This window comes from Rhamphochromis longiceps, linkage group LG15 (genome assembly GCF_057381845.1).
Source record: "Rhamphochromis longiceps isolate RC_006_pf linkage group LG15, R_longiceps_female_GT1.1, whole genome shotgun sequence".
NCBI classification, from domain to species: Eukaryota; Metazoa; Chordata; class Actinopteri; order Cichliformes; family Cichlidae; genus Rhamphochromis; species Rhamphochromis longiceps.
In genome coordinates this window covers 23,258,386-23,284,901 of record NC_140571.1, presented here as the reverse complement: position 1 = coordinate 23,284,901, position 26,516 = coordinate 23,258,386, and the positions used below count along the sequence as shown (strand labels likewise).

Below are 26,516 nucleotides of genomic sequence, written 5' to 3'. Positions count from 1 at the left end.
TAGAGTTAATATAAACTAATAAAAACATCATGTACTTAAAATACTAAAATAATTCAGGAAATATCTTTGAGACTGGGAAGCCTACATGTCTGTGTTACCTGGATCCCCTTTTTATTGTATTGGAATTTTTAGAAGACCTTTAATTGTGTACCAGGTTTTTTTTAAATTGTTGCACTGGAAGAATTACCAATATAATAAATACAAAACTTGAGACTAATAAGACCCAACTTGGTTGACAACTTCTTTAAACTATAAAAATATAACTGATGTGAGCTAAGCCTAAAGAAGTAAGTGTATTTAAAATAGAAACAACAGTATACCACATAAATTTGTATTCATATTTTTCTGTGCTGTACAGTTGGAGTACTGCAAAGTCGGAGCTGATTCCGTGCCGTGAAAGCATCTCCGCCTGTTTCCTCAGGGAAGCCGGGCATGTGTACAGTTTTATTTACATTATCCACAGCTTGCTAGTTTACGGACCTTTAAGTTAACTACGGTGAGCTGTAAAGGTGAGTTAAACAGCAGCTGCAATAATGTTAAACGGAAAGTTACAGAAACGATGAAAGACTCAGCAGTTCGTTATTCTTGATTTAAACTGTGAGTTGCTACAGTGTGTTAGGAGTGCAGTTTAGTTTGGTTTCGTAAGCTAAACGAGTGATTAAAAGTTAGTGCTGTGATTTAGAGACGCTAATGACGCACTGTGCAGGTCGTAGGTTCCGTGCAACGTTAGCTTCGCCAGCCAGCACGAGACCGAGCCTCAAGCCAAACGTCATAAAAAAAAAATAGATTTTACAGTTAATCTAAGCTGTCGTAAAACTAGACATCTATTAACAACTTCGGTAGCTTGAGAGAAAATGTTAGACCCAGTGTTAGAATTCGGCATTGACAAAATTTACCGAAACACGAATACTTTAATAACATGTTAACTTTGAGTCAGCAGTTGACCATAAGTGTGATGTAACTGAATGGAGAGGATTAGCTAGCCGTTTGACTGAATTTGAAAGAGTGAGCTAACCTCTTCGATATAGGTCTTGGATACATTTAAGTGTTTTAAAACCCTGAAATAATTTTTAAAAAAGCCCGAAGTTTACACTAATGGGCAATCACTAATGGACAGTTTAACGGAACTTGTTAGTGGTATCACTTGATTTGAATCACGTTACAACCGGCGGGCGGGGTGATTGAGCAGAAAAGTCTGCATTTGCAACAAGCTTTTATTTTTCTTTCTTCCTAGGACGAGGAATGGCAGGCCTTTGGAGAGGCTACCAGGTCTTGATGACTAAATACCCCTGGACAGTCCAGATAGTGACAGCGGGTAGGACAACCTTGTCACTGCACATAAAAATAAGTTACACGCTGAATGCGCAAACGTAAATGTAGAAAAGCTGCAGACAGATGTCACATGAGAAGGTGCAGTTGGGTACACCATACACTGACCTTTGTTGATTAAAATAAAATGAAGGGTCCCGTTTCAGCTTCTGGTTGACTTTACAAACCTTTGCTCCAGTTTAGTGTACAAATAGACACAGGCTAAAGGTCATTGTACTGTGATCAGGAATAAAAGCAAATGAAAAAAGAATCAATAATATGTGTATGATATGTACATCTATTCAAGAAGGTTGTAGAGTCGTACATACTCATGAGAACATCAAGTTTGCATATATTTTTACAGGATAAGTAATCAGAACATCCAGACGAAACCATAAATATATTGATTTAACACACACACAAAAACATTTGAATTGAACTCTGTTTGCCCAAAATGTCTAAAACGTGATACAGAGAGCTAAAGCATGCTGATGAGTTTAATATGATGCAGGTATTAGACCAAAAATATTTCTGTAACTGTTGTGTAGCACTTTTGGATTTCATAGCGTTGAAAATGGCTTTTAGAGCTCTGGTGGATTCACACATTGGAGCAAGTTTCAGATGTAAATGATCTAACCTAAGCAGTTAGTGTTGCATTAACCCTTTACTTTTTTCAGAAGGCTGTAGTTTTAAAGTACTGTTTGCAGTACTATTTAGTCGCCACTAGATAGAGGCAGAGGTTTGACCTTGCAGCTAGAGCAGCTAAAAGGAGCCTCTCTGAGGAATTTAAAAAAAGAAAAATCAGTTTCCCTATTGACAGTCTTCATGCATTTTCAAAGTTTTTAATTTCAGTTTGCATTCAGTTTCCTACAAAAAAAGAAAGGGGAAAAAAAACCAACCCAAATTTATTGAAAGATTTGAGGTTAGTGTTGACACATCATGAATTTCTGAGCAGTTGGTCTGTTTTTAAATTGTTTTTGTTATAACTACATGTTATGACACATGAATTTAGTTTATCTTATTATTATTTCATTACGTCCAGCTGACGTCTAATCAGCTGACAATTGTATTTATACTGATACTATGATTATTATTCCTAATCAATGGAGCTGAACAGCCAGCATCGACCTAACATGTAGTTACATCTGCAGGTAGGTGCACGTCAGGTTACAGCACAGGGGTTCAGAGGGGTTTACTGTGATTACATAACTGTGGTGTAGATTTCCTGCTGAAGCATAAATCAGTAGTTGGTCAACGACCGTCGGGGCTGCCTCCAAGGGGCACAACTTTCACTAGGACTTAAATGTTTAGGATTCTCCACCATTTTTCTTTAGAACTGAAGAAGCTTCATGGATGAGAGGTGACACGTCTGTACCAAACCCAAGAAGTTTTAGCTGCCCGCTATAATAAAGTGAAAAGCTAATAAGTGGAGTAATTTACCACAGAGCTTACTGAGGTCCTGACTCAAGCTGGAGATATTAAGGCCTTTAAATGAGTTGCTGGACCAATTTATTATTTTTTTTAAAGGATTTTTGTTAGAAACAAACAGAAGACTTGAAGAGGACCTCTGTGAAATCTCTGCAGTGTTAAGCAGGATTGTTTGTCTAAAATTGGTTTATAAATAAAAAATTAGCAGTGACTCAGGAAATTCATGGATGGTGCCAAGTTCAAAGTAAAAACACAATGATGATGAGTTAATGGTGGCTTGTTGGTGACAACCCTTTAATGCCTGCTAATAAACAGTGTGAAACAAATGAAGACAAGAGCTCGGTGATGAAATCTCATTTGTTCGTATAAATAAGATAAATTACAGAGAAGAAAAACAACTGAGTCTGTTTGAGGGACACATTGCGTGACCATCGCCAAGTTGAACTCTGATGGGAGTTTGTACTTTTGGACTGTTTTGTTGCATTTAAAGATACTTTTTGTAAACGCCCCCTGCAAAATGTCACTTAAACTTTCACCACTGGGTGGCAGCATTTTATCACAAGTTGTGTTAAAATTTGATCTCAAGAAACTTTTCCTTTTTTCCAGGTCGAGTTTGACTTCAGCTGATCTCTCTTTAAGACAATGCAGATTTTTTTAGTAGTTCACATTTGGTTGGGAGCTTTTGTTAATTTTGGAAGGCTTATAAAGTATTTTAACACATTATTTTCAATATTAACAGTAAAGTTGATTCTTTGAATACATTTTTTGGCATATTTGTGGTTATTATGTAGTAATTACAAGAGTGCTGCCTAATCAGATTCTCACTGCAGGAACAGTAACATGTCTGCACGGATCATATCTGTAGAAGATTGTGCTCAGGGGACTGAGATGCAGTATCAACTCTGTTTGACCTCCAGGGTCTTTAGTAGGTGTCGGTGATGTCATCTCCCAGCAGCTGATCGAGAGGAGAGGATTGGCTAACCACAACGTGCAGAGGACGGCTAAGATGATGAGTATTGGTTTCTTCTTTGTGGTAAGTATCCTTCTGACTCTCAGTTCATTTACTTTTTAAAATTTTCTAAATACTTTTGATTTTATTTTGTTAAAAAGGTGTTACATGCTTGATTTTTTTTTAGATCTAGAGAAACTGTGTGAATCATGGTGAAATAGAATAATATTTTAGTTCATATGAAAGCAAGTCTAGCCTCTCAGCAGCCATTTTTGTGATGTCTGTCGGTGCATACCAGGGTCATTATGTTAAGCATTTAAAACAGTAATTAGTGCTCACCAAGACATAAAAACGGCATCATAGAATCAAATGTGTTTAAAATTTGTTATCATGGGAGGCATTATCTCCTTTTCTTTTATAAATGATGGTTCAGTGTGTCCTCTGCTAAAGGGAAACAAAGGATTTGGAAAATTCATACATTTGTTATTGTGGTCGCTATGCTGACACTTCCAAGTCATTTCATACAGAAACGTTCCCAAACTCAACCACTGAATCATGCTTTTTTATTATAGACAACCACAGTTACTCACAGCAGTCATTCCAAAATGCTGTGTCCCGAAATTGTGTGTTATGCTACATAGTGCTAACTAGTTATATATGATATAATGCAGTAGGGGATTTACAATATGGAAGGTTTTCTGTAAGATTTATTTTGCCACCTCAGAGGACACCAAATGAGCACCTTTGTAAAACAAAGTCAACATTTTAAAACAAAGTTTTAAACATACAGAGGCAGGCCTTCTACTGTGCAGATAACACACTGTACAACACTGTGCTGTGCAAATTTAGAGTTTAACTTAAACTGCGTGATGTGTTTTCGTTGATTCGATCCATGTCAGTGTGGCTCCCTGGAAGAAGAAATGTTGCCACAGGTTTTTACTGTCTGGTTAATTGTTTAAATTGAGGAAGTTAATATAAAGGAAAATTATTGTGTTCATGGAAAAAAAAAAGATTCCTGCTTGTTTGTGCATCTGTAATTAATGACTTTAAGTGTGTGTGTTCATGATGTACTTGTCTGATCTGTGTTACTTGTTGTATACCACTCATTCATGTCTTTGTATGTTTAATTCATCAGTATTTCACTAACTGTGACAGCTGCACAATTCGCCCTCCAAGTAGCTCATTTCTTTCTGACGTCGCTGTGACGAAGGCAAAGTTTATTTATGTTTCCGTAATTATCTGAAGCTCCTCCATCGTACAAAAATATACACGCAAGATGTATAGATATTTAGTCTTGTCTGGAGGGTGGCTATTCAGCACACACAGGACTTGAGACACATGTTTATTGGCACCTATATTCATGCATCATGTATCGTTCTCCTTCACATAAATAATGCATCCATTTGTTGGTTGAATTCGGTTTATCTTCAGCCAGCCTGCTCGTGCTTCCATTTAAGGAGGGAAGCTGTTGACAGAAAGCTGCTGAGTTCTTTTGGAAAATGTTTTTAAAATTGGACATTAATTTAAAATGTAAAACTTTTAATGTAAAAATTTGATAAAACACTATTTTTGTACCTTTATGGCCTAAGTTTTGTATTTTTTGGTAGTGGAGAAGAATTCCCTGTTCTGTTGTTACTTGTGCATCTTCTGCAAGATGCAAACACAGAGTTACAGGACTCGGCACATAAAAAACCCCCCAAACAAACAAAAAATACTTGATTTTTAGCCAGTCTCATCTTCAACATCATCTTTTTTTGCACCTCTGGACATCTGTTTTTTGTTTGGTGTTCAGCTGGAGTCTTATACTTTCCTTGGTTCCCCACTATGTCAGTCCATCTTTGTAACTTTTATTTTGGGAACAGGAAGGAGTTGCAGTGGGCCAAAACTAGCAAGTATGATGGGTTTGTTAATAAATACTTTCCTTGATCTGGCCAACGAGGATCACAGCCCACAGTGGTGTTATAAAAGCTGGAGAATTTGATTTCAAGAAGTACTCTGTAGTTTTATGGACACAACAATGTGACTTTGAGGAGGAGTGATCTGAAAACAGCAGCTGAGCTGTCAGCAGTCTGAGGAGAGAACCCAAATCTAAGCCAGGTCATGTTTTTTAATTTTATCAGCAGCAATTTAGAACTTTGTGATTGCACCTTGTAGAAATATTGTTAAATTTTGACTGATTTTGAACAAACTCCATGTCAGTGTCAGTTTCTCTCTTGTGGACCTGTGTTGATTTGTGAAGGACACACATTTACAGAAAATTGCAATTAGACACAAAGGTTTGTATAGTTCACATAGCAAGTTGTTAACTTTGGTTCATTTTGTGAGTTCATTGTGAATAAATGGCTGAGTATTTAATGCACAAACCAAAAAGCAAAGATTTGATGTTTTTATTTTTCATGAAATCCATCATCGGTCTTCTGCTTCCATTGCAGTTAAAGATATTAGAAGAGAATTAAGTGGGGGATTTCAAGAGTAATTTTATTTCTGTTGCAATAAAGGGCCCTGTCATCGGCAGCTGGTACAAGGTTTTGGACCGACTGGTTGTTGGAGGAACCAAAAGCGCTGCCATGAAGAAAATGCTGGTCGACCAGGTGAGATGAGCATCTTAAGGACCCTTAATGGTCGTCTTCTTCTTCTTCCTCTTCTTCCTCTTCTTCTTCTCAGCAAAGCAAACCGAACACCAGCTCAGCAATAAAAACAGCTCTCTGTGTGTAAGTGTGTATTTGCCACTCGCACTGAGCTTGTTAGTTGTGGCAAACAGAGTGGATGAAGCCTGACTGCTGAGATCGTTTTGACTGACAGATGAGTCTTTGTTGTCCTGATGGGAGGAAACTCTTGTTAGCAGACTGTTTTCCCTTTTTGTGAAGCTTTTGAGTGGAGAGGCTGAGTTATGCAACAGAGCTCCAGTTTTTGCCCCTCAGCTGTAGGTTGGTGGGGTATCATTGTCATCTACAGGGTGAGCGGGCGGTGCGGACACCCACGTTTGTGAATGCGATAACTCAAGAAGGAAGTCACAGAGGATTTTCAAATTAATACCTTAGGTGTATCTACTAGGGTGCTGAGTGGTAGCACTGGTATTTTGTAGTTGCTCATTTAGTTGTTTAAATGAGACAGCCAAAAAAAAGATTTAATAGCCTAATTGATAGAAAAACCTAAGAAACTATCTAAAGCAGAACATACTTGAAATGTTGTTTACTTTGTATAATGTTTCAAACACATGTGATGTCAGATTAGTTAAGAGTTGCAGGTGCAGTTTGACTACATCTGACTTCGGTTGCTTAGTTATATTCCAGTTTATTCTGACAAAGCTTGATATACAGTTAGTTTGCATTGATTGATTTATAAGTGCTGCAGAACAGCTGTCATCTTTTTAGTTTAAGCCTCTGTTTATTTACTGCTTCATTCATAGAAAGAGAGGAAACAGGGTTCAGCCCCAGGGAGTGGCCGATGGTGGTAGAACAACTTTGAACCAGGAATTCCTGTCGTAATTTAATAAAATAAGAATATTGCTGAATATAACTGACTATCATTTTTGGCATTGAGTAGCAACGTTTAAATGTTCAGTCGACTAGTTGCACATAACTATAATCTGTACCTCATGCTTTCTGAATGAATCATTAACTTTAGATTAAGGAACACAAACATATCAATAAAATTATATAGCATAAACTTGGAATGCAACTTTTCTGTAAATGTCTAAAAACGAGTCATTTTTGGTAGCTTCATGCTGCCCCCTGCTGTGTTTCAGTGAAACTGCAGCAGAGCACAATGTTAAAAAAAAAAAAAAAAAAAGCAGTATCTGCTTGTTACTGAATAAAATATTTACTGGAGCAAAGGGTTCACTTGCACGCTTGAATAGTGATCCAGTCGCACTGTCAGCGCTGCTCGCTTCACCTCAGTGTGCATAACAAACAGCAGCACTTGAAAGATTTAAGGTGATGCAGCTGTAGCGTCGAGTGACTGTTCATGTAAGATTCATACTAGGAACAGTTTAACCTCAGTCTTTCAGATTTCTTAGATTATCACTGGTATGTATTTTATTACTTAGTTATAGACTCAGTTTGTTACTTTGTTTCTGGACTCCATCAGCTTCTATGGAGTAGCAGCTAAGCATCCCAAGATCCTCGGAAAAAAAATCCAATCGAAGGAAATGAAACATCAAGAAAGTAAGACAAAAAGAAGAATGACAGCGAAGGAAAGATTTCATCCTCCATGATGTTTCTTTAAAGACTTCCTTTTCCGGATGTGCTGCAGGAAAATGTTTTGTCACAAGTAGATTAATTAGATATTTATCACCCAATTTCTCATAATCAAAAGTCATGTTCTGTTTTTAGGTTGCACGTTTACTGCTCAGTTTAGGTTGATGTCACACTGCCAGAGGGGAGCTTTTTAAATAAAACTGACCTGAAATCTGCTGATTTAGGCCACAGCAGTTACACTTATGATTAACTTATGATTCTTCTTCTTGTTTTTTTGGTTTGTTTCCTTACAGCTGTGTTTTGCGCCGTGCTTTCTGGGAGCCTTCCTCTGCATCTCTGGCGCGCTGAATGGACTGACAGTCGAGGAGAACGTCACCAAGCTCAGGAGGGTGAGTGAGTTTTATTTCAGTACCCTGTCGTGATTCATTCCCAACATCATTACCCAGCGGAAAAACAATCCAGTGTAAAATGGGAAATAACATGCAAAACACTAGAAATAACTCTGTGTCATGTGTCTCTCACCCTTTGACCCTTGTGAAGTGTAAGTCTGAAAAAGGGCGTTAATGAGCCTCAAAAAGAAGCTTGGTAGCAGTTAGGGCAATAAACTGGGGGTTGGTACAGTTGCTTGACATTTTTCTGACCATTTTTAATGGTCACCTTTAACCCTGTGTTGAATGAGTCCATCAGTATTGTAGTGATGTGGAAAATCTTCCAGGTGACGTTGATCAATTTGAAAAACTCCACTTGAGGTAAAAGGTTAGAGTTTGACCTGATGTGTCTTCAGCTCATTTTTTATTTATAAATGTTACATCGTCACGTAAAAACAGGTTTATCCAAAGCCTGAAAGGTATCAGTTTGAATTGCACAGATAAATTACTTTGTGTTACCCTAAAATTGCATTTAAATACATAGAAAAAAGAATCTATGATTCAGATTTCAGATGCAAAGTCTTCGTCGAACCCTCCTTTCTTTGTTCTTCGTGTGTAGAGTTTTACAGTCGTCATTGTGTGGCATGAATTTGACCTTTTTAAGCACTAAAACTAAACCTGAGACGAACAAACTGGTCAGAGAGCAGTAAGCTTCCTGCACGCACACAGCTCAGGTAAACGACAGTACACAGACAGGAAGTTTGGTTTTCATCTGACCTCCAACACTCACCTCTCATTATTATTGGAAACTATTTCCTGTGATGGAGGAAGAGGCGAGAGAGAGAGGGAGGGAGGGAGTGTGGAAATAACCAGTGTGACTCATACCTTCATATATACGTGTGCGAGTGTGTGTTTGTATGCCAGGTCAGAGCTAACTGTCATCTTGTGCCAGCTGCTCAAACGCCCGTCGCCGCCTTGCTTTCCCAACATGCTGCTGATCACCATCAATTATTTACAAAAGGAGAGGCGCAGACCTGAAAGGCCAACCCGGTAAATGTCACAAAGGACAGAAAATAAATGACAAATGCGCTCGTTACAACGGGGTCTGGCACTGAGGAAATGTGAGATGAAAATGAATGGAGCCTCTGACCAAACAGCCGCTGTGATTGATAAATCTGGACAGAGTTCCAGTCGCAGCTTTGCCTCTCTTGTTTACCTGTTCTGCTTTTTACCTGCAACTGTTTGGTCAGAGTCTTGGTCATTACTCAAAAATAAAACACAGTACGCTGGAGAAAAAGTGAGAAAAACAGGTGAGAAGTGTGAGGCTCTGTTTTTCAAACATCACAACTTTATCACTGCACAGTTTTTCGAGGCACTTGGCAGGTTGGGGTTTTGAAGCATGTTGTTCCGTTTGCCGTCATTCTCTTCCAAGATCAACTCCACGATGTCAGGGTCAGACCACATGCTGTGCTGTGTAACTGATCAGAGTCTGAACATTCATAATGTTCTGCACAGTGTAAAGACAGGAAGAGCAGAAAAGTGTGACCTGTGTTAGATGTTGCATATACAGTACAGTGTGCAAAGTGCAAACACAAATCTAGCTTCCACGTGCTGCCCTGAGAAGACCTGGATCCTAAAACTTGAATGTTTAGACAATCTTATTAGATCATTTTTAATGAATAATTTAGCTGAATTTGGGGTTTAGTATTTCACTAAAGTTTTACAACAAAACTTCATATTTATTGCATCCTACAAAGCTCCTAGAAGAGGTAAGAAAGGTCCCGTCATGTATGGGTAAAGACACTGACGTAATTTCACCCCAGGTGGCAAACTAGCTTGTTTGACCGTAATTAAAACACTGTTTTCACCCTGGAAAAAAGGCAGAAAAATATTATAGCTGGAACATTGGCTTGTTGGTTTTATATGCCAGGAGATGTCAGGGTGACCTTTAAGTAGACAGGTTGGGTTTTTTTCTCGGTGTGTGTGTTTTGTAATATCGTGTGTTTGAGAGAGAAAGTTGCTTATTAAGAACAAACACCTGATTTCTACCTTCAGGTTGCATCGCCAGCATAACAACATGATTAAACTACACGACGCACTCACGCCAAAACATTTCTTTAAGTATAATTCATAATCTTTTTGCTGAGCTCTACCACGTCAAATAAGGGAACAAATAAAAGAAGCCTTTTCTTTTTTCTTTAAATGGTATGTGCAAGTTTAGGTATATTGTCAGCATCATTTTTGTCACATTAACGTCAGAGCAATGATTCAAAGGGCTTTAAGACAATACACGCAGACTTCAGACACAAATCGTCTGTAATATCCAGTTAGGTCTGTAAAAGTATTGTCAGGGTTTTAGAGTATATTGAATTTAGGGTTATCTGATGAATGAGGGCTTTAAAAGCAGACATTTGATTAAATATAGAGGAGTTACAGCCAATTGTGTCAGTGTCCAAAAAAATGTGGGCCTACCTGTAAATATGCTGCAGTGGCTACATGAACGCTTGCACGCAGCTTTTAAGAATCCAACTTTAACTTGTATAAATTTCAGATTAACTTCAATGAATGGCAATGGTGGAGGAGGGCAGCATGCTTTATTTCATAGATCAGACAGCGTGCTGACAGCACAGCCTGTAATCGACTTGCGGACACAGGTGGATAAATGTTGTGTCAAATAAATAAGTGAAGCTCTTTGTTTCACTGCAGAAGGAAACTATGTTAAATAACCTTTACTCTGAAGTTTCAATATAGCAATATATTAACACGTCATATTTATTTACTTATTGTAACAATGTAAATACATTTTTCTTGTTTTAACAAAATGAGTGAAATAAAGTGTGTTTATGTGTGGCTGATGAAGGTGTTCATGCATACAGTTTACCTTCCGTTTGGACAGAAACTACTCACCAGCTGTAGTTTGAGCACATCAGCATTCCTCACTTCCTCCCCCACCGGCAGCTTCAACTGTTCTGATGGAAAACGCTGCAGGGCTGAACCTCGTACCTAAGCAGGAGGTCACGAGTTTGTCCGTCATGTTTGAGTGGAGAAACACTTTACTTCTGTCTTTTAAATACAACTAAAAGTTTCCTCTTAAGATTTTTGTCTTTTTTTTTTTTTAGTAGGCTGAGGGAGAGGAGTGCAGCTTTCATGAATTAATGTACTCTGTGTCTGCAGTGGTAGGTGGACAGGAAGTCTTCTGACACTCGTTCATCCACGATCTAACTGATGATCTCAGGGGCCAGAAGCTTGGATCTGTGGCAGTGAATGTGAAATAAAATATTCATCCATGAACAGGAGCTTGATGAAGGAACAAAGAAACAAACAGATCTTTGTTCAATTATGTAAAACAATCTGTGCTGCTAACTGTGGACCAAATCACATCTTTAATGGGATTGTTTTGATGTTGAGTCAGTTTACTTTTTATTAAAAGAAAGTATGTTTAGAATCTGTAACAGAGTTTCTCTTACAGGCTCACGGGACAGTGTCACATTTCTTCTGGACGTCCTCTGATTTCCACATGAAGAGCTAGCTAATAAAGAAATAGTTCTTCTTTCTTGGATAGTAAATTATGTTTTAGAGTTGCTTAATTTAACACAATAACTTCACATTTGAAACCTCATGTTGAACTTTTGTCAGGACCATGTTTGTTTATTTGGGGTTTTAGAGGAGTGGAGAGGAGCGTGATGCTCTGATTATAACAGAAGACGATACGAGAACCTGAAAAAGAAAGCAGCAAAATAACCATTTCCTTTCTATTGTTTTCGTAATAAATTGAGTTTAGCATGAATGTTTTTCATTAAAGTAATTTCAGATGGTACCGACATGATAATATTTCTCTTTCTGTGTTCACAGGACTACACAGATGCCCTGATCTCTAATTACTATGTAAGTGTTCAGTGTAATCTCTCTTTTTATCTCTTCAGAATATGTTTCGCTGATCAGTTGAATGTTTCCTGGTTGTTTCAGTTTTGGCCTCCAGTCCAGATTGCCAACTTCTACTTCATCCCTCTGCACCACAGGTGAGAGTTTGATGGCTTCATTAGCATGCAGGCAGTGAGCTCTGATCATATTTGAAGGTTAGTGAGAGCAGAAGAAGCTTGTGTACAGAGTCAAATCTTAAGGGTTTTATTTTTACATTTCGACTGCTTTAACACAGTCATTTCTGCACTTTTAGGATACATACTCTGTCTGATCTTAGTGGATTATTTTAAACCTGAAAACATGTTTTGAAGTTGTAGTTTTACTACTTCTGCGTCTAAATAAGACATCATTTGTTTCACTTGTGAAAATGTCACATGAAACCAACTTTAATTGTCTCAGAAAGCCTTTATTTCCGTCTTTATGAAACTCTCCGACTTGCATCCAAACCAGACACATCAGATTTCGTCCTCCTTGCAGGCTGGCTGTCGTCCAGGTCGTTGCTGTTGCTTGGAACTCCTACCTGACCTGGAAGGCCAATAAGATGTGAAGGACGCTCACAAGTCCAGCCTGTGTCGTTCTCGCTGATGATTACTTTGCACTCATTCGTAGTGTGTGTGACATGGGCGTAACTTACTTTAGGCTACTTAGTCTGCTGGTATTTCCAATGTGTAAAGCTGTGACTGAGTCACGCGTAAAGGTCGGGAGAAACGGCTCGTCTACTCCGAGTGACAAATTCACACTTGAAAGTCAAACTTGCATTTGCAGAAATGTCTGTGAAAGTTTCTTATTTATGGAAATGGGATTTGGCGGTGGTGCTGCAGTGTATCCACACATACACACTCATACATTAACACCTATTGCTCACAAAGGAAACTTTTCTAATCTCTTTAGTGTATTGACATCATTGTTTTTGTAATGTGTTGGTTTTTTTCTATAATGGACTTCTAGTCAGATATTTTAAGTGCATTCCAGAGTTTCTAATAATGTGATTTTAGTTTACATAGTTGTGTTTTTTTGCTTTGTCTAAACCTGCCTCATCTTTTACTTCATTTCCCCCTAATTTGACAGATGAAGAGGTCAAACCTCCTGCAGCATTTACAAAGCTGCATTACTGGATTAAATTCATTTGGCTTGGGGCCTTTTTCTTTCTTTTAAAAAAAAATCAGAGTAGTGACGTTTTTCTACATTCGAGAAGTGTTGCAGCAGATTTGACATCTTCAGACTGTCTCCTTTCCTCTGTGAAGTTTGCAAGCAGGTGAGGTTGTGTCAGCTGTCTCTACTTTTCTTCTACATTTGACAGATCTCAGGAAAAAGCTGATATAAATGGACAAGATGCCACAGTTTGTCTTCACTCAGATTACACCAACTCTTATCTGCTTTGAGTTTATTTTGTTGGTCGAGGTTCCTGTGGTTAAAGTACCTAATCTAACATCATGGCTATGTAAAGAAAGAGCCTTGTTCCTTATCTTATTTAACATAATGGTAAAGGAATAGTTTGCAGAGAGTTGAATGATACAAGCTCAATACGTCTCTGGTGTCTGCAACCACCAAGCTTATCCTATTTTAAAGGCTGGAAACAGAAAACGGTCAACTGGACAGTTGTTGTCAGACATTTATACTCAGATTTACATACTTGCTTTAAAATTGTGGTTGTTAGCAAGGCAGCTGTTTACTCCTGTTTCCAGTCTTTTATTGGGTTGGTTATCACTGTGGTCCAGTGGTTCACACTGCTGCTGCCTCACCCCAAGAAAGCATTTAAAATAAAGTGAACAGAATAAACCATTGTATAAACGGGAGTTTGTTTCCTCTAGTCTAAAGCATTCTGAGTGTTCAGTAAGGAGAGAAAACTGCTATGCAAGTGCAAATACATTAATGCAACACTAACATAACGTGTCATAAAAGCACGAGTGAGATCAGTCTTCTCTGTGCGAGGACAGTCATATTTACTCAGACGTCAAACTGTTCCTTTAACAGTCAGCGTCACATTTGTTCTGTAGCTGCTGAAGAGTCACCACTAATCCGCAACATAACCCAGGATCATGTCAGTGCTGCGTTCCCCTTTTTCAGGATATGAAGAATCGCTTTATCCATAATGGGCACATTTTTGATAATTAAAGGTCACGTCTGGTGTAAGAGCTAATAAAGTTTTACACGAGTTGAGTTTATGAGTCTGTGGTGTGTTTGACCTCGCTAACTTTGCTTTGGATGGGGTGGGGGTTGTTTGTTTGGAGGGAGATGTGGAGGCTGCTGAGCTGGGCTGCCAACCAAATTAACTGCACAAATTTTCTTTTTTTTTGTTTCCCCCCCACACACACACAAACGCACACACTCATGGTCCATATCAGGGAAAAACAAGCGGAAAACGTCTGACGAATCGATTGAAAATCTGCCAAATATCCCCACCGCCTGCCTGAGGGAAATGAGCCTCTCCCCAGAAAGCTGGATTTCATTTTTTTAATTCATCTCCCAGGCTCGCTGTGTTTGAGAATTAAGGCCCAGTAATTAAACGAAGTGTGTAGGCTTTTTAGCAGCGCAACCTGAAAACAGTGTGTGATGGGGCTGACATCTGTGATCAAAATGAGCTCTGATCTGTAATTTGAAGTTACTGATGTTGGCTCATAATTTGTGTGGATTTACATAATTTGTGACCTCAAAGTGTTTGAAAGAAGTCGTTTTCTCCTCATTTTCATGTTTGTCCTGAAGAAAAAGTGAAAACAGCAACAGTTTCATATGAAAGATGATATTTACAAATTTTCTTTATCAAACTGTTCTACAGGCTGTTGCTAGCAGGCATTGTTGTGTGTCAAAGCACAAAAATGCTCTTTTGATTCCCATATTATAACTTATTGTCTAAATTTGTAGAACCCAAAGATAACATTTAGGGAGTACATTTCATCTCTGTCTGTGTATGTTATAGGTAATCTAAGGAGATTAGAAAGAAAAGAAACTAGACTTCTTTAAGTTTCTTCTTTAATTTCATCTACTATCATGATTTAACACCATAGAAGTCGGTTTGTTTAGCTCACAGTGAATTGAGTCAAACAACTGAGTTGTTTAATGAATCAGAGGAAATGCAAATACAGGAAATACAATTGCTGCTCCTTTAAAAATAATCTCCCTCTTTAAAAAAGAAGGGAACAGCAAGTGCACACAGAGCTAACAACCCCAAGTATTTGAAGTGTTTTAAAAGAAGAAAACTTTGTTGTGATTATGCCAGACCACCTTTATGTAATGTGCAGTGTATTAAGAATAGCTAAGTGTGAGTCTGGGAAATGTTTCAGGTCTGTAAAAGGAAAAGTTGAACTTGAGGATGTAAACTTGTGTTTGGCCTTATTTACTTTTGTCCCCTATTTACGTGATTCATAATATTTAACTATGCAGCTCTGTGACTCACTCAGAGTAAATAACATGTACTATGGATTTCTTTATATTCTGGTTTGACTGGTATAAAAAGTGAGCTTTTACTAATAATCCCGTGAAGGTTCAGCACCATAGACAGCTCCCTCACCCATTCAGTCCGACTTTAGAATCAGAATCAGAATCAGAATGGGTTTTATTGCCAAATGTTGAGCAGGTTTACAACATTAGGAAATTGCTGCGGTGCTTCAGTGCAAACATAGTGTCATAAATAGCACTTAAATAGACATGGAAAAAAATAAAAGTAGGGATAAGAATTAAGAGTGCTACGTTGAAAGATATATACATGAGTGCAGGTGGTGATCAGTGCCAAACATGAAATGATGCAGTGAACACAGCGTAGGGTCATGTGTTAGTGGTGGGAACAGTCATATGGTTATTGTTCATGTGTCCAACAGCAGAGGGGAAGAAACTGTTCTTATGGCGAGAGGTTCTGGTGCGAATGGACCGGAGCCTCCTGCCTGAGGGGAGCAGGTCAAACAGACTGTATCCAGGGTGAGAAGGGTCAGCTGAGATCCGAGCTGCACGCCGCAATGTCCTGGAGGTGTACAGGTCCTGCAGAGATGGGAGTCTGCAGCCAATCACCTTCTCAGCAGAGCGCACAACACGCTGCAGTCTCTGTTTGTCCCTGATAGTGGCTCCAGCGTACCACACGGTGATGGAGGAGGTGAGGATGGACTCGATGATTGCAGTGTAGAACTGCATCATCGTCCGTGTTGGCAGGTTGAATTTCTTCAGCTGCCTCAGGAAGTACATCCTCTGCTGGGCTTTCTTGATGACGGAGGTGATGGTGGGCTCCCACTTCAGGTCCTGGGTGATGGTGGTACCCAGGAAGCGGAATGAGTCCACAGAGGTGATGGGGGTGTCAGTCAGGATGATGGGGGGGAGTGGAGCTGTGTGCTTCCTGAAGTCCACAATAATCTCCACTGTCTTCTGGGCATTCAGCACCAGGTTGTTGTGGCTGCACCAGGACACCAGATGTTCAACCTCCCTCCTGTAGGCAGACTCGTCCCTGTCCGAGATGAGTCCAATAACGGTGGTGTCATCTGCAAACTTGATTAGCTTGACAGACTGGTGGGTGGAGGTGCAGCAGTTGGTGTACAGGGAGAAGAGCAGAGGAGAAAGAACACAGCCCTGAGGGGAGCCGGTGCTGATGGTCCGGGAGTCCGAGACATTCTTTCCCAGCCTCACATGCTGCTTCCTGTCCGTCAGGAAGTCAGTGATCCACCGGCAGATGGGATCAGGCACATTCATCTGGGAAAGCTTGTCTCGGAGATGGTCTGGAAGGATGGTGTTGAAGGCAGAGCTGAAGTCCACAAACAGGATCCTGGCGTAGGTTCCTGGGGAGTCCAGATGCTGCAGGATGAAGTGTAGGGCCATGTTGATGGCGTCGTCTACAGACCTGTTGGCTCTATATGCAAACTGCAGGGGGTCCAGGAGGGGGGCCGTGAGGGTCCTGAGATGGGAGAGAACTAGGCACTCAAAAGACTTCATGACCACAGATGTCAGAGCCACGGGTCTGTAGTCATTTAGTCCAGTGATCCTAGGTTTCTTGGGGACAGGGATTATGGTGGAGGACTTGAAGCAGGCAGGCACATGACATGCCTGCAGTTTAAAGACGTTTTTCATGTTCACAGCTTCTATTTAATCTTTAAAAGTCATTTCTTTGTCTCATTTGGCCAAAGCAATACTTTGCTTTAGAGCACAGCCTGGTGAAAAATAAAGTTTTAACTTCAGGCAGGTGAATGTGAGCTGAATTAATGCTGATTTATTGTCTTTTACATCTTCTTGCATCACTTCAGCGCTTAGTTTCTGCCTCTAATTCACCTCTAATTCTTTCATTTGAACTTCTGAAAGTGAAATAGCCCTTTAGCAATGCAGTGCAGGGAGACAGGCTCTTCACAGATTTTGATTCATATTATTATTATTCAGATTATTCATATTTAAGAGAGAATTTAAGGCAGTGCGGGTTGCAAAGAAAAAACATAATCACGCACAACAAAATAATTCTGATAATATAAGAATAAAAAGTTGGGCAGGTTCCTGAATCGCCCCAGAAATCCCACACCTATTGGCACCTTCCTCCTGTACCCCTGTGAGTTTACCTCATCAAACTTGATGACCCACCAAGGATGAAAAAGAAATGAAGCTGTAAAAAAAAAAATCACGTCCTTTATTCGCCGTCCATCACAGCTTCCCCAGCTGTCCCTCGGGACTTCTGTGCTTTGCGTCTCGATAGTTGTCCGGTTTCCAATGCGCTATCTGTGCTCACATTGACGTCAAAGGAGCGGGCAGGACGTATAAAACCCTCCGGTCCCCTCTAGTCTCCGCTCACAGGGACTTTTCAGACTCTGCTGAATCTCACCGGCCGACCGCAAAGTCCAGCTGCAGCATCTGGAGACAGTAAAGTAAGAACAGTAGTTCTTTCATTCAGTCTAAAGTTTTGTTCATCATTTAAACTTTTTAATAACCGCGCAGTGAGGTGCTCGTCATCTTATGCGCTTTAGCTTGAACAATCTTTTGCTACAAAAGAAAATGTTGCCATTAAATATTCTTTTGTAATTTTAATTCCAGTTCAAGTAAATGTTCTAGAAGATTTAGGTTTTCCATCAGATTGACAGATAACATTTATTTTGCCTTTGGAGCGAACATGAGACTTTACATCTGCCGAATCACGACCCAAACCAAACTTTAAAGTTTTAAAAGTGTATGAATGTCACGCTTAGCTCAGAGAGAATGTAAATAAAACACAACATTTCCAAGATACACTATGAAACGTACTTTTAAACCTGAATGTCATCTTAAATGTTTCATTTTCTTGCAGGACATGAAGCCAGTCTCCCTTCTCCTGCTGCTCTCCTCGGTCCTCCTGTCATCACACCTCCGTCCAGCCGCCGGCAGACCGCGCACCTTCCCTGGCTGGATGAATGGCAGCGGTCGCCTTCAAACGCAGCAACTGGACGAGGTGCTCCTCAGAGCGGCTGCCGCCGGGGACAACGCCGCCTCCGATCTACTGGGCGAAAACATCATGAGGATTCTCCAGAGGAGGAACCCGGATCGTCTCCACCTGCTCCCGCCAGAAGAAGACAGCGAGGAGGCGGAGGAAGCGGCTATGAGGACCGCGGCGCAGCTGCTGAAACGCAGCGAAGAGCCGCCGCTCTCCATCGACCTGACCTTCCACCTGCTGAGGAATATGATCCAAATGGCCAAGATGGAGAGCCAGAGAGAGCAGGCTCAGCTCAACCGCAAAGTGCTCGACGAGGTGGGGAAGTAAATCTCTGCTTCTTTTTGAAAATGCCTCCTTAACAGAGCCCAGAAGCTGTATCAATATTCCAGACCTCTGACATTAGTTTCTGTTCGTGCGCCTGCCTTCCTCTCCACATCATTTTACGCACATTTGGTGCCATTTTACGCATCACAGCAGCTGTCATTAAAATGTAAAATGTTTTAAATGTTATTTAAAGACATTGTTGGAAGATATGGAAAAGGACCTCTCAGAACCCCGCTCATCTCAAACACACACAATCCTCTTAATCTCTGGACTTGTGGTGGACTCGTGGCAAAAAGGGAAAACCCTTGGATATCAAGTCGTTTTCACTCTTTGAAGTAATGGATGTGGTTTGACTTGGAAATCAACACTTCTTTATGAATTTATGTCTAAAATAAGTTGTTTAAGCAGTTTGTGTGTATGTGTTGTAAGCTTAATGTTTTCAGAAAGACTAAGCTGACCTGGAAATCTATGAACCCACTGAGAAGTGCTTTAGTTTGACCTTTGAATGCTGTAGATGTGACAGATTAAAAGAAAGAGTTTATGTTTGCCAGCAGCCACAAATGTTAAAAATATGTATTTATTAATATTTAGTTAAGTATAAAGTAATACAAATGCACATTCAGATTCATTTAGATTAGTTTAAGCAAACTACATGTTTGTACAGAGTTGTAGAAATTGTATCTGCTTGCCCAAAGTTAAATTTCTGTCACTGTTGAGAACCAGAGGACAAATTTTCAAACTTTTTTCTGTCGGCCCAACTCGCTTGTATATCATCACTTTGTCTCTTGATCAAGCTCAATAGACAGATGGCTATTACCTTTTACATTAATTTCCCCCCTTTCTGTCATTTTTCTTTGAGCGGGAGCACTATCACCTGTACTGTATCTACTGTAGCATGGTAACCTACAAAAAAGAAAAAGGAAAAGGAAAAAAAATGCTTAATTTTACTGTAACATTCATGTCTGACACCAGTCTCTCTGTTTTAGCAAATGAAAAAAAAACAAAGCTTTTTGCCATTTATATTTTGTAATAAAAAAGTTTGAAGTAAAAGTGGATGCCTTTGATGTTGTTATTGTTGCCATCTATGTGTGTGTATTGATCATAAAATACAACCTCATACTCTGATGAAGTGTCATCAAGTGTTTATTACAGCAATTTTTGGAATTTTCCTCAGCATATTCACTGTCTACATTACAGTAGTTTAGGGTTATTTCCTGTCTTCATTGGCCGAAGGGCAGAAATGGGCAGGTTTATTGGTCCATAGAATGATTATGAAACAAGTGGCAGTCAATTCTCCTCCCTATCTTGATATTTCATCTCCTTGTGATTACTGTGCAGGACTTTATGATTATTTTTGATGGATTTGCATCTCTTCATAGTCTTTTTTTTTTTTTTTTTTTTTTTTTTTTTAATGGAACATTTCGCCAAAGATTGCATAGGCCCACCCTAAACTTTTCAGTCATGAAGGTGCCTTAGTTTGAATTCAAATGACCTCCATTGATTTTTCTCTGATGCCACTCCAATCTAAAAGCCTTACATTTGCATTCAGCTTTTACTTTCTGGTTTAGGTCCAATACAAGGAGGCTCTGTTTGGGAAGCTTGTTTTCATTAGGTCTTAACCTGGGACTGTGTTCAAGGCAGAAATTCTAATAAGCAAATTAAGTGAAGTTTCAAGTACTGAATTAGAACAGCTGTTGAAGGACACCAGTAAAATATATCAAGAAAATCCGCGAAGAATGTGTCATCATTTTTAAGTAGTTTGTTATCTCATCATAGGAGCAGCAGCTGATTAGGCTCAGGCTTGATAGAAGTGACAGTTAGTGGAGTTGTGTCCAAGTTGTTGAACATGATAAGACAGAGAAGAAACAAACGCAGAAGTGAAAATGGCCTCTGGGTCCTGTGTTTCTATGACTCAGTCCATATTGTGGGTGTGTGGCTGATTCTTCACCAGCTGTCTGCGTGAGTGTGTACATTGTGCCTCACAAATGCCATCGCACTTCACTTTGTGCATCAAAGGAAAGACAAACGTATCGTATTTCTTTAAACTCTGTTAATGTGTTCAAGTAGTAAATAAGGCCAACAAGCATTTTTACTTATTTTTTACTTATACTTATTTTAATTATGAGGTAATGCTAAGTCATGTATTATTTTATTTATGATATAGTAGATATTTTTGGATTGGGCCTGGTGAAAAATTCCTGTCTTTTTTAATTATACATGCATAAAGTTTTTAAATTCTCATGTGTCTGGGGTCATATAAACTGAAATCAGAGTAGTCAGGATGTAGATTATGTGTGTATAAAAAAGCAGCTGTATAACAGTACTTAACATCACTGAAGCCTTGGACAATAGTTAAAAATGTGGCTAATTTTTCAAAGACCTTTCTAAAAAAATACATTTGCATACATCAGATAATAGATAATACTGGAAAAACTAGATGAACAATCCATTAAATGGTTACTGATTGATTATCTGGAATCAGACAAACAGGTGTTCAACAAGGATCCATTCTTGGACCTCTTTTGAACTCCACACACAAAAAGCCATTACCTCAGCCAAGAAAAATTGTAATGTACATGTTTATGCAGATGGCACTGTTCTACATGGCCAGTGTTTCTCACATATAGACATTACTTTGGTGGTGTACCCACGTACGTTAAAACCACCCCTTATGCATATTTGGCAACTCATCTCTCTCCAAGAATGACATCATCTGAATTCACTAATGAATAATTTGATGATTCAGTATCATTGTATTATTTGTCTCTCACATTGTTCTGGAGGAATTTTCTCGTTTACACTTCAGTTCATTGAGGTTTGTGAGGATTCACTTACACATCACAGCATTTCTACTGGGATGAGGTCTGGGCTTTGACTGGGCCGTCGTAACAATTTTTTTCTTTCTTTTTTTCAGCCGTTCTATTAGATTGGGATCATTGGGATGGTTGTGTAACATATTTTCAACCATGCTCACATTTCACCCTAAAACGCTTTGGATCTTTGGAGTCCATCTTTAGTTAAATGACTGCAAGGTACCGAAGCCTTATGGCTGCAAAACAAGCCCAAACCATCACCCCTCCTGACAGCCTGACAGCTGTATTTGTGCTGTTGTGCATATTTCTACTTTGCTCGGGCCTGTCTAAAGGACATTCCAGACGTTTTGTGTTTTGTTTAGATGCTACTTTGCAAACCTAAGATGTTTTATTTATTAATATATGTTTGTTAATTTTTACTCTTCTGTAAAGCATCCTTGAGGTTAATATTATTAATATTATTATACGTAGAAGCTTCTTGTGACAGTGCTTTGTCCCCTGGTTCAGCAAATATCTATTTATTCTAAATGAATCCATATAACACAGACCTGTTAAAATGTACAGTAAATTATATTGACAATTATTAATAATAATGTGATTCGAACAAAGTGATGATCTACAGTGTGTGTTGTGGTATTTAGATACAGAAATAGAAAAAGGTCCGTGTCTACCTTAAGTTGGACTGTCTGATTGTCCTGACCACAAAAACCATCAGGTTTGACCCAGAAATGCCAATCACGGACCAGCCAATGAGAGGAAAACAGATCAATAATGTATTTTTGACCAAAGCCTTAAAAATTGAAAATATTGTTACAAAAAAAATCAATGCATTGGTTGGTGTAGGAGAAGCATGATCATTAATCTCTCAGAGCTGACTCACTGTGACCTGGCTTGAACCAGTGAAGGAGGGCTGACGGATGCTGACGTCAAAACCTGCAGTCAAGGTAAGAAAATGTAAAATCATGGAATAACTTTTGCCACCAGCTTTGAAAGTTCTCCTTCCAGTCACCACCATCCTTTTGCATCTCATGGTTCAGTCAATTCACTCTACAACAAAAGCACCAACAAAAAAACAAAAAACTGTGGCTTTGTTCAAAATTTCTAGCATTCATCACACAACATGAAAACAAATCCACATCTACAAGTCTTTCTCCAAACATGAAAGTGTTCCCATGATAATCAGCCATGCTATTATAATCCCAAGTTGTGTTTAAGTCAGTGTGTGGCTAATTGTTATTATTTTTAATTGTGTTTGTGTGTTTTTGTAACTTGATTATACCTTTGTTTAATCATTTGACTGTCATCACTTTGACGTTTGTTGTCATTGCACAATTATACTTTGTACAATGGCACACTGACATTCTGGTCCTGTCCCACATTGGTGCTAAAAGAAAGACAAGCAAATCACAACAATACTATATACAATATAAAATGTAAAATATGTCCAATAGACATAGTATGCATAGTCGAGAGACACATTTGTGTCTTTGGTTTTCTTTTCTTTTTTTGTTTAGAAAGGTTTGAGTCTGCCCGGCACTCCCACAGGCATCCCAGCTGTCAAAGGGTGAGAGGCTGGGTACACCTTGAACAGGTTGACAGTCTATCACAGGGCTAATTAACTTCTACTTCTTCTTTTGGCTGTTTCCTTTAGAGATCGCCACAGTGGATCATCTGCCTCCATCTCAGCCTTTCCTTACCACCCCCCTCTGTCACACCAGCCCTCTGCATGTCCTCCTTCATTACATCCTTTAGTCTTCACTGTGCTCTTCCTCTTTTCCTCTTGCTTGGCAGCTCCATATTTGACATCCTTTGTCAAATAAAGTATATTCACACTACCCTCCTCTGTAATATATCTACTTAACCTTGCCCCTCAAACTTTGACTTCAAACTGCTAAACCTGAGCTGTTCACTCAGTTTTAATCCTGTCCATCCCGGTCACTCCCAGTGAAACTCTTATCCTTTTCAGCTTTGCCCCCTGCAGCTCAGTCGCCTGTCAGTGACACTGTCTCCAAAAAAATTACTTCAGCAGGTCTCACTACCATCTTGAAAACCTTCTCTTACGCTCTTGCTGGTATCCTTCTGTCATAAATCACTGCTGACACTCATCATCCCAAATATTCTCGGCAGATGGCCGCCCCTCCCTGAGCCTGGTTCTGCCGGATTCTTCCTGTTAAAAGGGAGTTTTTCCTTCCCACTGTCACCAAAGTGCTTGCTCATAGGGGTCATATGATTGTTGTGTTATTCTCTGTATGTATTATTGTAGGGTCACCATTTACTCTAGTTTAATTAGTTTAAATACAATATAAAGTGCCTTGAGGCCATTGTTGTTGTGATTTGGTGCTGTATAAATAAAATCGAATCTCCACCCACTCCATCCTGCACTTCATCTTTTTCTTTGGATGTGTGACTCCATGTGTTTGCATCTGCGACAGATTTATTCTGTCTCATTTCTACTGATATTCATTCCTCCACTCTTCAGAGCACACCTCCACCTCTCCAGGCTTTCTTCAACCTGCTTTTTACTCTACAGATCATAAAATCATCTGCAAACATCATCGTCCACTCCAGCCTGCCCTCAACTATCAAACTGTCCATCACCATCGTAAACAGGAAGGGGCTCTGAGTCAATCCGTAATGTAATCCTCACCTTCACCTTGAAGCCTGTCATCTGTCATTCCTACAGCACACCTCACCACTGTCCTCAGACATATCCTGCACCACCCTCAAATCCTTCTCTGTAACTTCAAAAATGCTAAAAAAAAAAAAAAAAAAGTGATAATAAAACAATAACTCTACTTGGAACTATAAACATCTTTGCATGGTCCAACAGCAATCCATTTGATAAATGTTGAGATATTTTGATCTAAACCAAAGTGGTGAATCAACCAACATTCCCACCCATGGAGCGAATGTCTTTAATCATCCTGGCTCTGAGGCTTTTTATGTTAAATTTGTGCGATTGTTGGACCAGTTTCAGCCACGGATTAATACACATTTGGTGTTCTAGTGGGTATTTCCGGCAGCATTGCTCATTGATGCCTTTTTAATAGCTTTTGGAATGCCACAGAAGAATTAGATCTCTCAGAATTGGGATGCACAAAGAGTATTTGTCTTTAGGAAAATCAATTCTTTGTTGGTTTTGTTTCATATTTACCAGTGACGATATAAATGATCATTCATTCTTTAACTAAAAGCAGCAGATAAAGCATCCCTGCTTATACCCTGCCATTTACATATTTAAAAACAGTTCGTTCCAGATATTAACAAAATCATCTATTGCTGTATTTCCAGGTTTAGGACATACAGACACACATTTGATCCCACTGACTTTAATCTCTACGTTATTTTCTCTTAAAATTTACCTAACATGTTAAAAGCTGTACTGCAGCTTTTGGAAAGATTTAATCCTGAAGAAAACACATGGAAAAGACTTTTTTCCCTTTCCCACCCACAGCACAGAACACAGTGCTAAATCCACTGGATGCATTTCCTGTGAGTTACACACACACAGATATATTTACACACAATGCATTGGCTTCTTCTGCTAAACAAAATGATGTGGGAGGCAAGATATGTGGCCAAGTCAGTCCTCCCTGCATCTGCTGCTGCAGGAGGAAACACAGAGGTACATAAATGTGTGATTTCATGTGGTCTTTTATGTCCGAGGATTATGGAAAACATCTATTTGCATCTCTGTGGGTTTTTTCCCTCCCTCAGGACTGCAGGGACCTCAAGTACAGAACAAGAGACAAATATCATGAGATCAGTGTCACCATCCCACGTCTGAACAATCACCAGTGACTCTCCAACTGCTCGGCCTCATGTTCCTGTACTCCACGCATACGCAGCACGGATGGAGGAGGACGCTGTTGTTGATTGCAGCCTTTTGACTGAATCAGCATAAACACACTGATGAGGGGAATCCTTCACGCTGCTTTACGTAAGTGGTCTTGTTAGAGATGTTTTCACACATCCTCTCTGTACAGCAACAAGAACCTCCACAAACAGCCTCTGACACATTTGCACTAATTCAGTCAGAAGCGATCAGACATGTTTTTCTTTTCTTTCCTTTTGCATTTGTAGAAATTTTCAGAGTTTCTGCACTTTTAACCTCAAACCACCAAGATTTCATACAGGAATTCTTTCTCACTGACTCTGTTTGTGCTAACTGCAACTTTACTGTTTCCTTCATCTACGGCAGGTATGAAACAATGTTTTTCTGTTCAGTAGTTATAGTTTTAATGCAAAAACTAGTTAATCTAATTTGTCACATTGGGCATTAAGTGTCTGCCACATTTAATTCTTCTAGTCTTGCTCCGTTTTTCATAGTTGTCTCCTTAATCTGGCCATTGCAAATTTACAGTCTGCCGCTGAAACCAACAATAAGCTTCTTTTAAACTCTGATAAAATTAAGGTCACCGCGTCACGTAAATTATTCAGCCTACAGTTCATATTCAAACGTTTTGATGTTATAAAACTGAAACTATTAACTGTTAGAAATATGTTTAGGATTCTGGTTGGATAGCAGACTCACAAAAAAAGGAACCAATCAGGTTTCCTTTCTGCTATGACGAAGATCGTTGTGAGATGAAGAGTGGACTTGATTTAAAACAAAGACACATAATGATTTTTAGCAGAGGTTTCTATATTAGACAATAACCTATAACAATTATACACTACCAGTCACAATTCTGGACACACCTCATTTAATGGTTTTTCTTTATTTTAATGACTATTTACATTGTACATTCTCACAGAAGACACCAAAACTATAAATGAGCACATATGGAATTGTGTAGTAAACAAAAATGTGGGAAATAACTCAAAATATGTTTTATATTT

At 39.2% G+C, this 26,516-nt stretch overlaps 2 protein-coding genes across 4 annotated transcripts; both read left to right on the top strand.

The window, feature by feature from the left end:
* The first annotated feature begins 379 nt into the window (after positions 1-379).
* On the top strand, positions 380-14,333 carry mpv17 (mitochondrial inner membrane protein MPV17). 3 transcript variants are annotated; one of them, XM_085382502.1, is made up of 8 exons: positions 380-509; positions 1,235-1,315; positions 3,666-3,769; positions 6,184-6,276; positions 8,178-8,273; positions 12,105-12,137; positions 12,219-12,271; positions 12,651-14,333. In XM_085382502.1, exons 2-8 carry the CDS (start codon positions 1,243-1,245, stop codon positions 12,718-12,720), a joined length of 522 nt encoding a protein of 173 aa, XP_085238628.1. In that variant the 5' UTR covers positions 380-509; positions 1,235-1,242; the 3' UTR covers positions 12,721-14,333. The 3 variants fall into 3 exon arrangements, with proteins under 3 accessions (XP_085238628.1, XP_085238626.1, XP_085238625.1); XM_085382500.1 differs by having other exon boundaries at positions 3,663-3,769; XM_085382499.1 differs by having other exon boundaries at positions 3,654-3,769.
* A 2,631-nt stretch (positions 14,334-16,964) lies between these two features.
* On the top strand, positions 16,965-19,222 carry ucn1 (urocortin 1). The gene is made up of 2 exons (XM_085382503.1): positions 16,965-17,998; positions 18,415-19,222. The coding sequence occupies exon 2, from the start codon at positions 18,418-18,420 to the stop codon at positions 18,862-18,864; it is 447 nt and encodes a 148-aa protein (XP_085238629.1). The 5' UTR covers positions 16,965-17,998; positions 18,415-18,417; the 3' UTR covers positions 18,865-19,222.
* The last annotated feature ends 7,294 nt before the right edge of the window (positions 19,223-26,516 follow it).

What these genes read in the sequence shown, in the direction of transcription:
- mpv17 (XM_085382499.1), top strand. Translation starts at nt 1,243, where the DNA reads ATGGCAGGCCTTTGGAGAGGCTACCAGGTCTTGATGACTAAATACCCC. An exon ending in AGTCCAGATAGTGACAGCGG is followed by an intron (nt 1,316 to 3,653) that starts GTAGGACAACCT and finishes TTTGACCTCCAG; the next exon opens with GGTCTTTAGTAGGTGTCGGT. An exon ending in GTATTGGTTTCTTCTTTGTG is followed by an intron (nt 3,770 to 6,183) that starts GTAAGTATCCTT and finishes GTTGCAATAAAG; the next exon opens with GGCCCTGTCATCGGCAGCTG.
- ucn1 (XM_085382503.1), top strand. Translation starts at nt 18,418, where the DNA reads ATGAAGCCAGTCTCCCTTCTCCTGCTGCTCTCCTCGGTCCTCCTGTCA.